This window comes from Saimiri boliviensis, chromosome 4, assembly GCF_048565385.1.
Source record: "Saimiri boliviensis isolate mSaiBol1 chromosome 4, mSaiBol1.pri, whole genome shotgun sequence".
Lineage (NCBI taxonomy): Eukaryota > Metazoa > Chordata > Mammalia > Primates > Cebidae > Saimiri > Saimiri boliviensis.
Genome location: NC_133452.1, coordinates 5,166,162 through 5,181,822, shown reverse-complemented (window position 1 = coordinate 5,181,822; position 15,661 = coordinate 5,166,162). Strand labels below are relative to the sequence as shown.

Sequence of the window (15,661 nt, the reverse complement as noted above, 5' to 3'; positions counted from 1 at the left end):
CCAACAACCTTAAAATATTAATTCACAAACTGAGATCAAACAATCAACTAGTGTCCTCCTGCTCTGACCAATAATAATCCTTTCTGTTTGCAAAGTACCTTATAATTTACAAGATACTTAAACATGTTTTTTTTTTTTTTTTTTTAGTGGATTCTCAATGAAGTGTGAACGAAGGCCTACATGGCTTCAGTAATTTGCCAACATTCACCAGATACCAGCGGCACAATGAAAACTAGAATGCTGGTCTCTACCACTGTGCTTTCTTTCACATATATGTAACCAAACTCACAGGTTATGCCTGAGCTTGAGATATTATACAGAACTGAATTTAATGCTGTTTGCAATGCAAGTACTATACAGAAATAATACAATGTAAAACTTCTAGCATTTTTACCTAATTTGTTAAAATTTAAAACAATCAAAATACAAGCATTATCTATTTTTATATCTAACATCAGTAATTTTCCTTTGTAAAAATAATTGCATACTTATATTTTTCTCATTACTATACTATCATTACACATGCACTCATTTCAAAATTTCCTTAAGATGTCTATAAGTCACAATATCTACATTTTTCATAGTTCAAAAATAATTTCCATATTACATTATCAACATTATGGGAAATAGTCATTAATGAAATAAAGCTTCACCTCTGAGGACTATCAGAAAAACTCGAAATATAATTCATACAAAAGAAAATCTACTTAAAACACCAAAGAGTGAACCAACAACTGCATAAAACTCATGGTTGCCTTTTTTCCTGGTTTTCTTGTGCTTTGAACAACATAAACATAATGAATCAGATTGCCAGGAGCAAAGAATAGCAGAATCCATTTCCTGATTTATGCTCCTTTGCGCTGGTCTGAGAGTAGTCTGAACTATAACTTTGGTTCATGCTCTCTGTTGTTTGCTAACTATGGTCAGTGAAAGACCATAATTAAGAAGCAATCCTTATGTAAATGGCTGCCATTAACTAGCCATCTGAGAGTTACAGTAAATCACACTGTCTTGTGTTTTCCTTATGCTTGTAAATACAGGCTTTAAGTCGTTATTTTCAAAATTAAATCAATACCAGCAGTGTTAGGGAACATTCAAATCTTCAGCAAGAGAAATGGCTTATCTAAAATGACTATATCCAGACTGCTATACTGAGATCTAGCAACAACAACCACAAAAAACCCAATAACAAATAGACAAAAAAATTTTAAATCCCAATTAGCAATACAGTGCCCATAAATCAGAGTAAACAGGAAGTGCTGAGAGGCAGAGAGTGGTGGGACCCCACGGTGGGGCACACGCTGAGTTTCCTTGACATTAGTTTCCTTTTATGATAGACTGCCCAAATATATAGCAATCCTTAATTAAGAAGACACAGTGTTTTACTAAAATGTTGTCATTACCCGAGAACTTTATGGTGTTATACAGAAAAGCGGTTAAACAAGACACATAAAGCAAAAGAAATGCAAACGTCTAAAATGATTTTCTCAACTTTTGAATGTTAAGCTTGATTCTTAAACGTTTTATCAGAGTGCTCCTTTTGTAGGTTTCCAGGTGTGATATAAGCGAGCCCCCATGCCTCCATCAGCAAAATAAACTCCATTCTGTTCATTTAAGTGACAATGGTTGCCACTTAAAAAAACAAAGACTTTAGTTTCAAGATGCAACACAAGTGTGCTGCGTGATTGATTAAAACAACTGGTCAGTTACAGAGTGTATTTAAGTCATCAAATATACCAGATCAATTTCCACTACTGACTGGACTGTCAGACAGGCCATAGGCTAGGAAGAGGTAGGGGCCAAATTGGATAAGCACACCTTTTCTCTTGGACATGGGAAAACCTGCAGATTCCAGGTGGAGTGTACCTTTACCTACCTGGGAGCACTAGAAAGTTTTTCCAACATGATTTCCAAAAGGACCGCCTCCGGAAGACGGCATTTCCAGGAGTGACGCTAAAGCTTCCTAGGCGCTGTTTCGCTGGCACTGACTGCAATGTCATTCCCAGAAGTACTACCTTCAGGAGGCGGGTCCTGGTGGGAATGATATCACAGTATGACAAGTATTGTCAGCATACCTGTGAATAGGCACAGAAAAATGGGTAACAGAACACCTGCACATCTATCATAAGAGGATAGGACATTCTACTTCTAGCTGTACCTTATCTCTTTGGTCTTCTTGAAGACAGGTTTTCCTTCCTTTTCCTCTCCAATATCAAAAAGGTCTGAATATAACTCCTTGTTCTTATGGTCTACCTGGAAAAGTGCACAACGATCGGCATTCACCAGGTTTTTTGCATATATCTAAAGACAAATGACAAAATAAGAGTAAGCCAGTGAGAAATTCAAAGAACTTACAGGTAAACTTCATCATAAAATAAATATTAATTTCAGCTGTCCTATAGTCCCACTGGATGGCATTAGCATTATATGTAAATAAACATACAAGTATATAAATACAACATATGTATGATATAAAAGTCACCGTTACGTGTTAACACTAGCAGATACCGAGAGAATACACAGCGGATATGCATCCACACTGCTGTGCCGGAGGGACGCATATCAGCTGTGTATTCTGTTACCAACGGACGCTTCCATTTCAGTTGTTAAGCAGCTGCTGGCCAAACTTCCCAAGTGCTCTTCTGCCATCCTAACTCCTCTTCCAGAGCCTCTCAGACCTCCCCGGTGCCTGGATCTGAGCCTCTGTCAGCATTATGATCACCATTCATTCTGATTAGTTGGTGTCTCTATCAGTTGTAAAAACTATGGAATGTAACCTCTAAGGAGATATATGGTTTTCACATTTGCATTAGCTGAATTTTATTTGATGTACTGTGCAATAAAAATCTGTACTGATTATTGTTTACTATGTGTCAGACACATTTGAAAAATTTATATGAATAGATTTGCTTGTTCCTCACAATAACAATATTAACTCAGGAAAATTTTTAGCCCCATTTTACAAATTAGGAAAATTGAGGCACTGAGAAGTAACTTAACTTGCCCTATTATCACATGAATAGTAAATTGTAGATTTTGTATTTGATCTAATACTAGCTGTTCCCATGGCCTATGCTTTTACAACAAATATCTTTTCCATTTGTAAATGGAAAACCATGTATTCATTTCATCACTCATCTGTTCTTCCATTTCCTTCAACAAATATTTCTTCAATGCCCAACATACCCTACTGTCCTGAGTGGGTTGGGGCTACAGCTGTGTCATGAATACAGTATTTACCTATATTGAGAATTCTGGTAACTTCAACTATCCAGGTCATAGCCATGAAGTTATTCCTTGGAGAAAAAAAATTTGTCCTTAGAGTAAAACAGCCATCACAAAGGTACCTGTCTTCATCCTACTATAACATGCTGTGCTCACTGCTGCTATAGAACTGTATTCATACACCCAACAAATACTGGCTGTGCCCACTCCACCGGGACTGGGTATACTACCTAGTTCAAGCATCAGGACTTCCAGATTACTTCCCACCTCCTTTAGCCTGTGAGCTACATCAACAGCAGAAACTGCTTCTCTTTTCCTGCAGTATTCCAAACGCCCAGAACAAGGGTGAGTTAGGGCCAGTGAAATTTTGTGGTCCAAACCCAGCCCCCTGCCTGTTAATGTAAATGACATTTTTATTGGGAAATAGCCATGTTCATTGATTTCTGTACTTTTTATGGCTGCTACACAGCAAAGCTGAGTAGCTGCAAGAGCGTATGGCCCACGAAGCACAACAATTTACTATGTGGCCCTTTACAGAAACAGTTTGCCAATCCCTGGCTTAGAACATGTAAGATCCCCATAACGCTAAACTCTCAATAAATATTAGAGGAAGAACGAATGACACACAGGCAGGCCGAGGGTGATGGGGCTAAGTCGTTGGCAAATAGAGAAGAATCATTCATCTGTTTCACAAACCCATGAGATCTTAAATTACTAAGTAACAAGAATTATCCTTCATTATTCAAGATTAAATTATACTCAGTGAAATTTGTATCTGTAGTGTTTGGGGTAATGTCAGTTGCTTAATAAATACTTTGGCATAAATGTGTTAATATTTGTTTAAAATCTGGATCAAATGGACAGTGTTTCAGAAAATAAGCTCAGAAGGAGTTCAAAAATATAAATCAAACAAGAATCATAAAGATAATTCAAAAACTAACCAAAAATATTCCCAAAAAAGGGACCAGCCTCAAATGGCTTCAAATATGAGTTCTTTAAAAATCTTCAGCAAATTCCCATACAATTTGTACTGACCTAAATCAGAAAAGAACAATTGTTTCCAGTTGTTTTTACAATGTATGCTGTGTCACTGACACTGAATACTAACAAAGAAACTATAAAAAAGAAAATCACAGATTTACTTTAGAAACAGAAGTTACAAATAAAAATCTTACCAAATCAAATTTAGCAATAAGCAAACAAATATGACGATATGAAAAACAGACTTTATTCTGAACTGCCCAGTTCTATAAAGCCTATTATCATAATTCATAAGAGCAATAAGATGGAGAAAAGTCTGCAAGATTATCTTCATGGCTGTCAATAAAAGCATGTGATGAGCATGTGGTGGCTCAAGCCTGTAATCCCAGCACTTTGAGAGACTGAGGTTGGCAGATCTCTTGAGCCCAGGAGTTTGAGACCAGCCTGGGCAACATGGTGAGACCCCGTCTCTATAAAAAAAAAAAAATACAAAAATTATTTGGGCATGATGGCATGCATCTAAGTTGCAGCTATTCAGAAGGTTGAGGTGGGATGATTTCTTGAGCCCCCAAGGCAGAGGCTGCAGTGAGCCATAACTGCACCACTATACTTCAGCCTGGATGACAGAGCAAGAGCCCGTCTCAAAAACAAAACAAATAAAACAGAAAGCATGTGATGCTACTCAGCAATCATTCATGATAAAAAGTTTAATAAAATGGGATAAAAGAATATAGAGAAAACAATAATGTTTTTCTCAAAACAACAGTCCGGATTATACCAAATAGTAAAATAACAGAACCACTGCATTAAGATATTAAAGTTAAGAACAAGGCAAAGGTATTTTATCAGCATCATTAGCATGCCAATAGGCAAGAAAAAGATATGTGAAGTGTACATATTTGAAGAGATCAAAGTTTGTTTGAGGATAATGTCATTTCATATGTAGAAAAAACAAGAAAATCAACTGAGAAACAATTATAGACAATAAGAAGGCTTCTGTGGCTGGGCGCAGGGGCTCACACTGTAATCCCAGCGCTTTGGGAGGCCAAGGCCTTTGGATTGCTTGAGCTCAGGAGTGTGAGATCAGCCTGGGCAACATGGCGAAATCCCATCTCTACTAAAAACACGAAAATTAGCTGTGTATAGTGGCATGCACCTGTAGTCCCAGCCACTTTTTGTAAGGCTGAGGTGGGAGGATGGCTTCAGCCAGGGAGGCAGAGGTTGCAATGAGTGGAGATTGTGCCACTGCACTCCAGCTAGGATGACAGAGCCAGACCCTGTCTAAAAAAAAGAAAAATAGGCTTTTGTTTTAGGATGAGCATTTCCAATCATATGTTTACCTTTTCACTCTCCCCAGATATTAAGCTTTAACTTTGAAATGACACTCAGATGCTGAAAAGGAGTTAAAAATATCCAGATATATTTTAGAATTATTTATAAACTCCAAGCATCAGAAAGTCAATCTAAAAGCCATCCCAACTCCCCTACACACTCACACACACACACAGGCATACACATAGGTTTACCTATAAGTGGAATAATATATATATTTTTTATACTTTAAGTTCTGGTGTACATGTGCAGATTGTGCAGGATTGTTACACAGTTACACACATGCCATGGTGGTTTGCTGCATCCCCCCTGTCATCTACAGTAGGTATTTCTCCTAATGCTATCCCTCCCCAATCCTCCTACCCCCTGCTATCCCTTCGCCAGCTCCCCAACTCCCTAACAGCCTCAGTATGTGACATTCTCCTCCCTGTGTCCATGTGTTCTCATTCAACTCTGCCTATGAGTGAGAACAAGCCGTATTTGGTTTTCTGTTCTTGTGTCCATTTGCTGAGAATGATGGTTTCCAGCTTCATCCATGTCCCTGCAAAGGACATGAACTCATACATTTTTATGGCTGCAAAGTATTTCATGGTGTAGAGGTGCCACATTTTCTTTATCCATAATATATCATTGATGGGCATTTGGGTTGGTTCCAAGTCTTTGCTACTGCAAACAGTGCCACAATGAACATACGTGAGCACATGTCTTTATAATAGAACAATTTATAATCAATATTCCTTATAGCAACAATAGATTTAACATTCAGTTAAAATATGTCTTCAAATTTCTAAGGAAAACTTATTTTAAGCCTAAATTTCTTTACCAAGTCAAACTAGCGGAAAGGTGAAATAAAGATATTTCAGAAGTGTAAAGTACTCAGAAATGTACTATCTTTGAACTATTTCAGAAAGGGAAATGGGCTCAAGCAAAAATAAAGAAATAGATAAATAAATTCAAGAACACATGGGAAGACACGGGGTCCAATAAAAACTGAGGAGCAAAGAAATCATTAGAACTACAGTGAAACTATAACACTTGTTAGTAAATGAAATCTAAGAAATTATAGACTATAAAAATTAATTTTAAAAGGCCGGGCATGGTGGCTCACACCTGTAATCCAAGCACTTTGGAGGCCAAGGTGGGCAGATCACCTGAGGTCGGGAGTTCAAGACCAGCCTGACCAACATGGTGAAACCCGGTCTTTAAAATAAATAAATAAATAAAAATTAACTTAAAAACATGAAATATATAAAAAATATTTATATATCTAAAACTATGTAAGGGTAGTAGGTAAGAAAAGTAAAAAAAAATCATAAGGAAACAGCTGTGCTTCATTTATTATCTTGTTGGTTAAGTGGGTGATATGATATAAATCCTGATTATTGATTGATATGAAACTTCATTCTAAACACAATATGACAGCTGTCAGGGCTATTGCTGTCATCATGTAAAAGGAAACAGCCTGAGAATAAGGACTTCACAAAGTAAGCCGAACTGAGAAACAGAGAAAGATACATTCCTGAAAAGATGATTTGAGCCCCCATGGCGACTAATTATATAAGCCTGAACATTCGTTGGCTTTTCAGCGGTCTGAGCCAGTAAATCCTCCCTTTTATTATCTCAAACTAATTTGAGTTAAGTAGTTGATGTTTTCAGATATGAAAAGAAATGTAAAGTACCTACAAATTTATAAAAATTGATCTGAAAGTCTAACTCATTGATTTCCAACCATAAACCGAGCCACCTGGCCCCGGGGCATCTGGAAGTAAGTGCAGGTATGTTTGTTGGTTATGAGTTCTCACAAGTGCTGCATGTCTGCAGTGCTCAGGATAGCACTGTGCCAGGGAGACTGCTCTGCCCAAATGTCAGCACTGCCCCATTGAGAAGAGTGACCTAGATAAACTGATCACCTGGGAATTTAAGAATTACCCAGATTTGCTTGTCTGGAAATAATAAATCTTCTGTATTATGAAAAAGTTCTTCAAAAAAGTCTAGCCTTGTTCCCCACTTGTTTCCTCTAATCTAGGGTTATCTTTTCAAAACACAAATGTGATGCTGCACCTAGTTTATAAGCCTTAATTCAAAACTCCCTCCCAACTCTGAGTGACTTGGCCCTTTCAGGGCCTTTTCACACAGGAGCACACTGGCCCCCATCCCCTAAAGTACACCCTCTTCCCTCTTTGCCTGTGTAACTTCCACACATCCACCAGACCAAGGTCATGGTACTGGAACGCTTGCCACGGCCTCCCCAGCTACATCAGATCCCATCATGAGCTTCCAGAGCACTGTTCTGCTCCTTCATAGGCCTGACTCTGATTGCAGTTTCACATTTATGTTGACATTTGGCTCATGCCTGTCTCCCAACAGACTACAAGCTCAATGAGGACAGAGACTGTGAAGGGTTTTGCTCATCATTTGATAACTCCAGCTACTACATACTACAGGAATATAACAGATTCCCAAGAAACATTACAGCAGAAAAGGGTGAATGAAAACTTGAAGGATCCAATGTCATGGAAGAAACTGAAAAGAGAATCACAGTTCTACTCCTAGTAAGACACTAATGTGTCTTATTTATATCAAACACTAAGGGAACAAATAATACATATATTATTTAAACCACTTCAGTGTATAGAAAAGCATGGAACGATTCTTAATTTTCTAAGTATAGCATAATCCAATATCAATACTACCCAAGGACAGACAAAAAGAACCACTGAGCAATCTGATATATGAAAATAGATGCAAACTTGGAAATAAATATTAACGACCAATCCAGGAATAAAGAAAACATTACTATTAATTAGCCTTTATACCAAAAATGTAAGAGTCATTCAACACTGAGTAACAATATAATTGTCTACTCTAATCATTTTTAAATAGCTTACAAAAATGTGATAATATCCAACACCAAATCAGATGCAAACTCACAGAAAATTAGGAATAGAAGGAAGTGTTTTAAAATCGATAAATTATATCTGTGGACTCACAACACATATATATAACAATGAAATGTGAGCAGTATATACATCAAGAAAAATAAATATATCCTCTTTTTGGTATCTGTTGCTTCCATTCAACAGTGTTTGTTAGGTTCTAGCTAATACATTAACAAACAAAGAAATAAGTATTATAAAAACTGAAAAAAAAGAACCAATAGAACCACTACTATTGTGAATTATAAATCACTGTTTATCTTGAAAACTAAACACTATAAACTAGAACAATAAGTTGACTGTGGGGGACCCAAGCTCAATACATTTAGTCAAGAGAGAGATTCTTTTTAAATTATACTTTACATTCTGGCATACATATGCAGATCGTGCAGGATTGTTACACAGTTATACGCATGCCATGGTCGTTTGCTGTCTCTATTCCCTTATCACCTACATCAGGCATTTCTCACAACATCATGCCTCTCCAACCTCCCCTCCAATCTCCTCACCCCCCGCTGTCCCTCCCCTAGCTCCCCACCTCTCAACACACCCCTGTGTGTGATGCTCCTCTCCCTGTGTCCATGTGTTCTCATTGTCCAACACCCACTTATGAGTGAGCATATGCTGGGTTTGGTTTTCTGCTCTTGTGTCAGTTTGCTGAGAATGTTTCCAGATTCTTCCATGTCCTTACAAAGGACATGAACTCATCCTTTTTTATGTCTGCATAGTATTCCATGTGCCACATTTTCTTTGTCTAGTCTATCATTAATGGGCATTTGGGTTGGTTCCAGGTCTCTGCTATTGTAAACAGTGCAGCAAAGAATATACGTGTGCATGTGTCTATATAATAGAATGGTTTATAATCCTTTGGGTATATACCCAGTAATGGAATTGCTGGGTCAAATGGAATTTCTATTTCTAGATCCTTAAGGAATCATCACACTGCCTTCCACAATAGTTGAACTAATTTACACTCCCACTAACAGTGTAAAAGTGTTCCTATTTCTCCACATCCTCTTCAGCATCTGTTGTCTCCAGATTTTTTAATGATCACCATTCTAACTGGCATGAGATGGTATCTCGATGTGGTTTTGATTTGCATTTTTCTAATGACCAGTGATGATGAGCATTTTTTCATATGTTTGTTGGCCTCATAAACGTCTTCTTTTGAAAAGCATCTGTTCATATCTTTTGCCCATTTTTGAATGGAGAGTTATTTTTAAAAAACTGAAAATAAGAAACTGTCTTTGGATAGGAAGATGCCATATGCTGAAGATATCAATTCAAGTTTTCCATAAATTTAAGGCAATTCCAATATAAATTATACACCATAATGAACAGAAATTCATCACAGGAATGCAAGGTTAGTTTAACATCCAACATTCAATTGATGTAATAGACAATATCAATAGAATTAAAAATAAACACTGTATGATCATCTACACTGATGCACAAAAATTATGTGACAAAATGTAACACATTTGCATGATAAAAACACTTAAAAAAACTAGGAACAAAAGGGAACTTCCTCAACCTGATAAAGGCCATCTATGAAAAACACACAAATAACATTATACTTAATGGCAAAAGACTAAATGTTTCTCCCTTGATATCAGGAACAAGATAAGAATGTCCACACTTAGACTTCTTTTCAGTATTGTGCTGTAGGTTCTAGCCAGGGCAATCATGCCAGAAAAAGAAATAAAACACATCTGGATTGGAAAGTAGGGAGTAAAACTATCTCTGATTATAGAAGACATGATCATATATATGTGTGTGTGTGTGTGTGTGTGTGTGTGTATCTGTGTGTATATGTGTGTGTGTGTATATGCATGTGTGTAAATATATCTATATATATGCATATGTGTAATCCACTAAGAAACTATTGGAACTAATATATGAGTTTGTCAAGCTTGCAGGATACATAATCAATGTATAAAAACCAATGTTGTTTCTACATATTTGCAGTATAAAATCAAAAATTAAAATTAGGAAAACTAATTCCATTTATAATAGCATTAAAAAAATACTTAGTAATAAAGTGGCCAAAATGAAAGCAATACTTATTCTCAAAAATCATAAAACATTGTTGAAAAAAATTAAGATCTAGATAAATGGAAAAATGTTCATGTATTAGAAGACTTAATTGTCTTCCAGTTGTTAAGATGGCAATAATTTCAAATTGCTCTACAGATTCAACATAATTCCTATAAGCATCCCACCTGATTTCTTTGTAGAAACTGACCTGCTACTTCTAAAATTTAAACGTATTTTTTAGGTACCCAGAAGAGCTAAAAGAATCTTGAAAAGTTGGAGAACTCACACTTCCTAATTTCAAAACTTACTATAAAACCACAGTAATCGAGAAAGTGTACTGGCATTACCAAAGACATACAGAGCAACAGAATAGCACTGAGAACTCAGATATAGAACCATATTTTATATTCAACTGATGTGCTGGGAAAAAAATTGATAGTTACATGAAAAGGAATGAAATTGGACCTTTGCCAAACAGCATATATAAAAACTAACTCAAAACAGATTAACAAAAAAAAAAACTAAACATAAGAGTTAAAAACCATAAAACTCTTAGACAAAAGTATCTAAGTAAATTCTTATGATCTCTGATTTGGCTCAGATATAAAACAAAAAGCATAAAGAGCAAAAGAAAAAAAATAGCTAAATTGGATTTCATCAAAATTAAAATCTTCTGCGCCTCAAAAAATACTATCAAGAAAGTGAAATGACAACCTATCAAAATGGGTGAAAATATTAGCAAAGCAATTATGAGACAAAGTTATATCTAGAATATATGAACAACTCTTAACAAGTCAATAACAAAAATACAAAGAATTCCACTAAAACATGGTCAATGGCTCTGAATAGATATCTCTCCTAAGACAATATACATATGGCCATTAAGCACATGAAAAGATGCTCAGCATCATTAGTCACTAGAGAAATACTAATCAAAACCACATTAAGCTATCAGTTTATACCCACTATAATGAAAAAGTCAGATAGTAATAAGTGTTGGTGAATATGTGGAGGAATCAGAACTCTTGTGCACAGCTGTTGAGAATGAAAAGTGGTGCAACTGTCATGGAAAGTTTGGCAGCTCCTTAAAAAGTTAAACATAGAACTACTACATTACCTAGCAATTCCACTCCTAAGAATATACCCTGAATAATGGAAAACAGGCATTCAAACAAAAACTTGTAGAGGAACGTTCACAGAAGCACTATTTAAAAGGGCTAAAATGTGCAAACAACCCAAATGTCTACCAACTGATAAATTAATTTTTTTAATTTGGCATATATAGCCATAAAATGGAATATTATTTGGTCATAAAAAGAAATGAGAAACTGACATATGCACAATATGTATGAACTTTGAAAATATTATGCTAGGTAAAAGAAGCAAGGCACAAAAGGCCATGTATTGTGTGATTCTTTTTGTAAAAAATGCCCAGAATTGGTAAACCCATGGAGAAAGCAAGCAGACAATGATTGCTTAGGGCTGGTGAGGCAAGGGGAAGTAGAGGAATAAGGAAGTGATAAGCTGAGGAGGTGACAGCTAAAAGGGTATCAAGTTACTTTATGAAGTAATGAAAGTGTTCTAAGATTGACTGATGATAGTTGCACATATCCATGAATATACTAAAAACCACTGAACACTTTAAATGTATGAACTGTATAGTATGCAAGTTAAATTTCAATAAAGCTGTTTTTAAAAATATTAGTAATACAAGGAACGATCAATAATTGCTTCTTGTACCCCTAGTATAAGCTGTGTCAGTCTACATTATAACTTCATATTTTTCCTAAAGCTATTCATTGCTTTACAAATTCCTTCAGTTGTTTCATAACAAGAGAAAAGTTATTTTTATGTAAAATTATTCTATTTTTATCTAGATAAAACCATAGAAATCATTTATCATATAACGAGTGTGCTGAAGTTAATAACTTGTGCTATTCTCTAATCACCCTTAGTCAACTTTCTGTCTCTACAAGACACTGCACAAAGCACATTTCATACTTGTCTTTTATTATGTCAAATAAAAAAATCTGTCAGTATGCATCATAAAAATCTCTGGATGAGAGTATTCATTATGGCAGAAGAGTACTATATTTTGAGATGGACCAGAAAAATGAAGAGAAGAAATAACATTTATTAAAGCACATAACAGAGCACAAATAGTACCAAGAAAGCCTGGGCATCCATGACATACACCCACACATTTTGACAACTAGAAGTCATTCCTGAATGAAGTCTCACTAGAGACCTAGGAGAGTAGCATAGGGAAATAATGCCTGTAACTCGACGTCATACACCGTTTGGCTCACAAATGCCTGAGAACATCTAGGAGAGAATAATAATTAGGACTAGAACTAAGTAGAATGAACTTGACGATCAGTAAAAAAAATCAGTTGAGAATTCCTAACATACCCCATATATAAGAGGTGTTTTGAAGAACATAAAAAGAAACCAATGTCTTTTCTAAGAATAGCTCTCCACTAATAAAGAAAAGTTTGGAGGTTTTTTAAAATATTGTTCAAACTTACTCCCCCAAAATGAACAGAAGTGACAAAGAGATCAAGGTGAACTCCTAAGCACCACATTTGCATAATACTTAAAAGTGCCTATGGAGGAGTAAGTTTAAATGTTCTGTCACATATTAGCACCATGGGCCTAAGGGTTAAATAAAATCATATTCAGAACAAAAACAACCTACCATTATGTGTTCAAGTAGAGAATCTATTGCAACTATGTTATCAAAATATGTTCTGAAAAAAAAGAAACATAAATCCTGTAAGTAATTTTATTAGATCACAGTACATATTAAACTTATAAATACATTTCCTGGTTTGATCTACATTCAAATAAAAAACATAAAGATATATGAAAAATATTTTTAAAATCAGTATGGTAATAATATTTTAAAGAGACAAATAAAACTTTGTCATTGACCTTAGCATGAGAATTCTAATTCCAGAGAATGCAATCAGTATTTATTTTACTGATAGGTATCAGTGTAGAGAGAAAGTTTATTGCATTTAAAAAGTATGCAGAAATAAAATTGCATCCACCATATTTAATATTTTCATTAATAACTCTGATCTAAAATAAAAATATTTAAATGTGCTAAATCTCAATAGTTAAATATAAATTATCACTGAAAAACTGGAGAAAGTTAATATTTTGTTTAAGTGTACGAAGAAAGTAACATAAATCACTTGAGCAGAAATGTCAGATTACAAGTAATGTTATGGATCTAGTGACTTTATATGAATACACATTCATTATTATGAACAGCAAGTAAATGTTCCAGAGACAAATAGTACATATACTAAAATGTAAACCTGAAGAAAGATAAATCAATATGCATGTAATATACAGAAAATGTAAAGAAGAACTCTTAAGTTAGACTCTACGTCTAGACAACGCTTTACCTAGTTGGCTGAGGTAACCAAGGGGAGCTTTTGCAGTCCCATACTTCTTTAATTGTATTATTTCAAAAAATACATGTGACATAAACTAGTAAGTTCAAACTAATTAATGAGGATCAACAATAATTACTGGCGAGTCAATTAAGTGCATATAGAGTGATATGAGACATAACATGCCACAGTTACTGCTGGAGAGGCCACAGAGGGACAAAGTACATTACTCCTTTAGTAAGCTTGTAGGACATGACCCTAACGTCACCACATCCTGGGGTATATTTTAGATTTCAATGATTAATTATATGGGTCAAATATATAGAATATGTCCCCTGTGATAAATAAAACAAAAAAAAAAATAGGTGATTTAATAAATGTCTATTATATAAGTGCTTCCACTGCCAGCCGAAGAGTTTTTCTAGGTCAAACCAGGGAAATGGAACATTTTCTCAGAAATGATAACTGAGATACTATATATGGGAAATTTTAAATAATAATATTAATAATGTTTAATTTACTGACATTGTTAGACAAACCAAATAGGATTTTTTGGGGAAAAAAAAAACAACAGCATTTTTTCTCCTACCGTAGCCATTATTCTCCTGCAAAAAATAGAAATATTTAGTATCTTTAACATGTTCTAAGAGAGTCTATTTAGACAATAAACATTAAACTGAAAATTAAGATCATCACATATACTCCTGCAACCCTTCACTTTAGAGTGAACGTCCATGGGAATCTAACTCTACAGTCCGTAATATGATTATCCATACTTCCCAGACTACTTGTAAAGATGGGTCTTCAGTTATCAGCTGCAATAGACAGTAGTATATTTCTGCCACAGGCTGCACTTAACTTAAACCACTGATCACTAACAACTACTACATAACCAGAAATGAACACTTACTTTGATACATCGAGTAGAAAGTCATTCAATTCAGTCTGTTTGGCAAGGCCTCTGCATACCTACCACATAAAATAAAAGCTACAATTATAAAAGGATTCTGCTTATTCAAAAATAAAACTTCCAGAACACTACTTACTTTATTTATTGAAAGAAGGCTTGACACAATCACTTGTATTATAATGTAATAATAATACCAATAACCATTACCATTTACTGAACACTTAAATGTGCTAATTCTTAAATGTGCTTGTTCTACGTACTTTATATTTATCGTCTCAGTCACCACAAAACATTACAGGTTTGGAATTTATATTTCATACTGGAGTCATAAAGCTGTTACGAACATACTGAGGCTGTAGATGTAATAAGGGACAGAAGCAGCATTCAGGTCCAGGGTGTCTACTCAAGTCCCTCTTTAGAATTGCTTTACACTGTCCTTTTAAAAATTGTAGGTGAGCACATATTCCACCTATACTTGATAATTCAAGAGTCTTTTCTACTCCTTTATCCTACAGCTTGATTTTTCTTCCTTGCATACACTTCCTCCCTTATCAACCTCAATTTGCTGAAACCGAAGTAGAAAAATAAAACCACCACCAAAAATTGATAAGAGAGAGGGAGAAAATACAAAACAATGCCATATTGCTACTATGTTCTTGAACTTTGAAGTCTAACCACCAGTAAAACTCTAAGTAGTTGGTGATATTTAAATAATACCTTCGAGAGAACCAGATATCTTAAAGTTAGAATGTTTCATAGACTACTTAGAGGAAAATTTAATTCAGAAAATGGAATCATAAATATATCAATGCAACTCCAGTAGGAGACTGTTCCTA

General features: G+C 35.1%; 1 protein-coding gene across 12 annotated transcripts in view; it reads right to left on the bottom strand.

Moving 5' to 3' along the window:
• The window catches only part of PDE10A (phosphodiesterase 10A), a 656,074-nt gene that overhangs the window by 88,163 nt on the left and 552,250 nt on the right, over positions 1 to 15,661 (bottom strand). For all 12 annotated transcript variants that reach the window (XM_074397164.1, XM_074397168.1, XM_074397166.1 and 9 more), the window contains 3 exons: positions 14,826 to 14,884; positions 13,210 to 13,261; positions 2,159 to 2,301 (listed from right to left, as the gene is read on the bottom strand). In XM_074397164.1, coding sequence (XP_074253265.1) covers positions 2,159 to 2,301; positions 13,210 to 13,261; positions 14,826 to 14,884 — 254 coding nt within the window. The remainder of the gene's footprint in view (positions 1 to 2,158; positions 2,302 to 13,209; positions 13,262 to 14,825; positions 14,885 to 15,661) is intronic.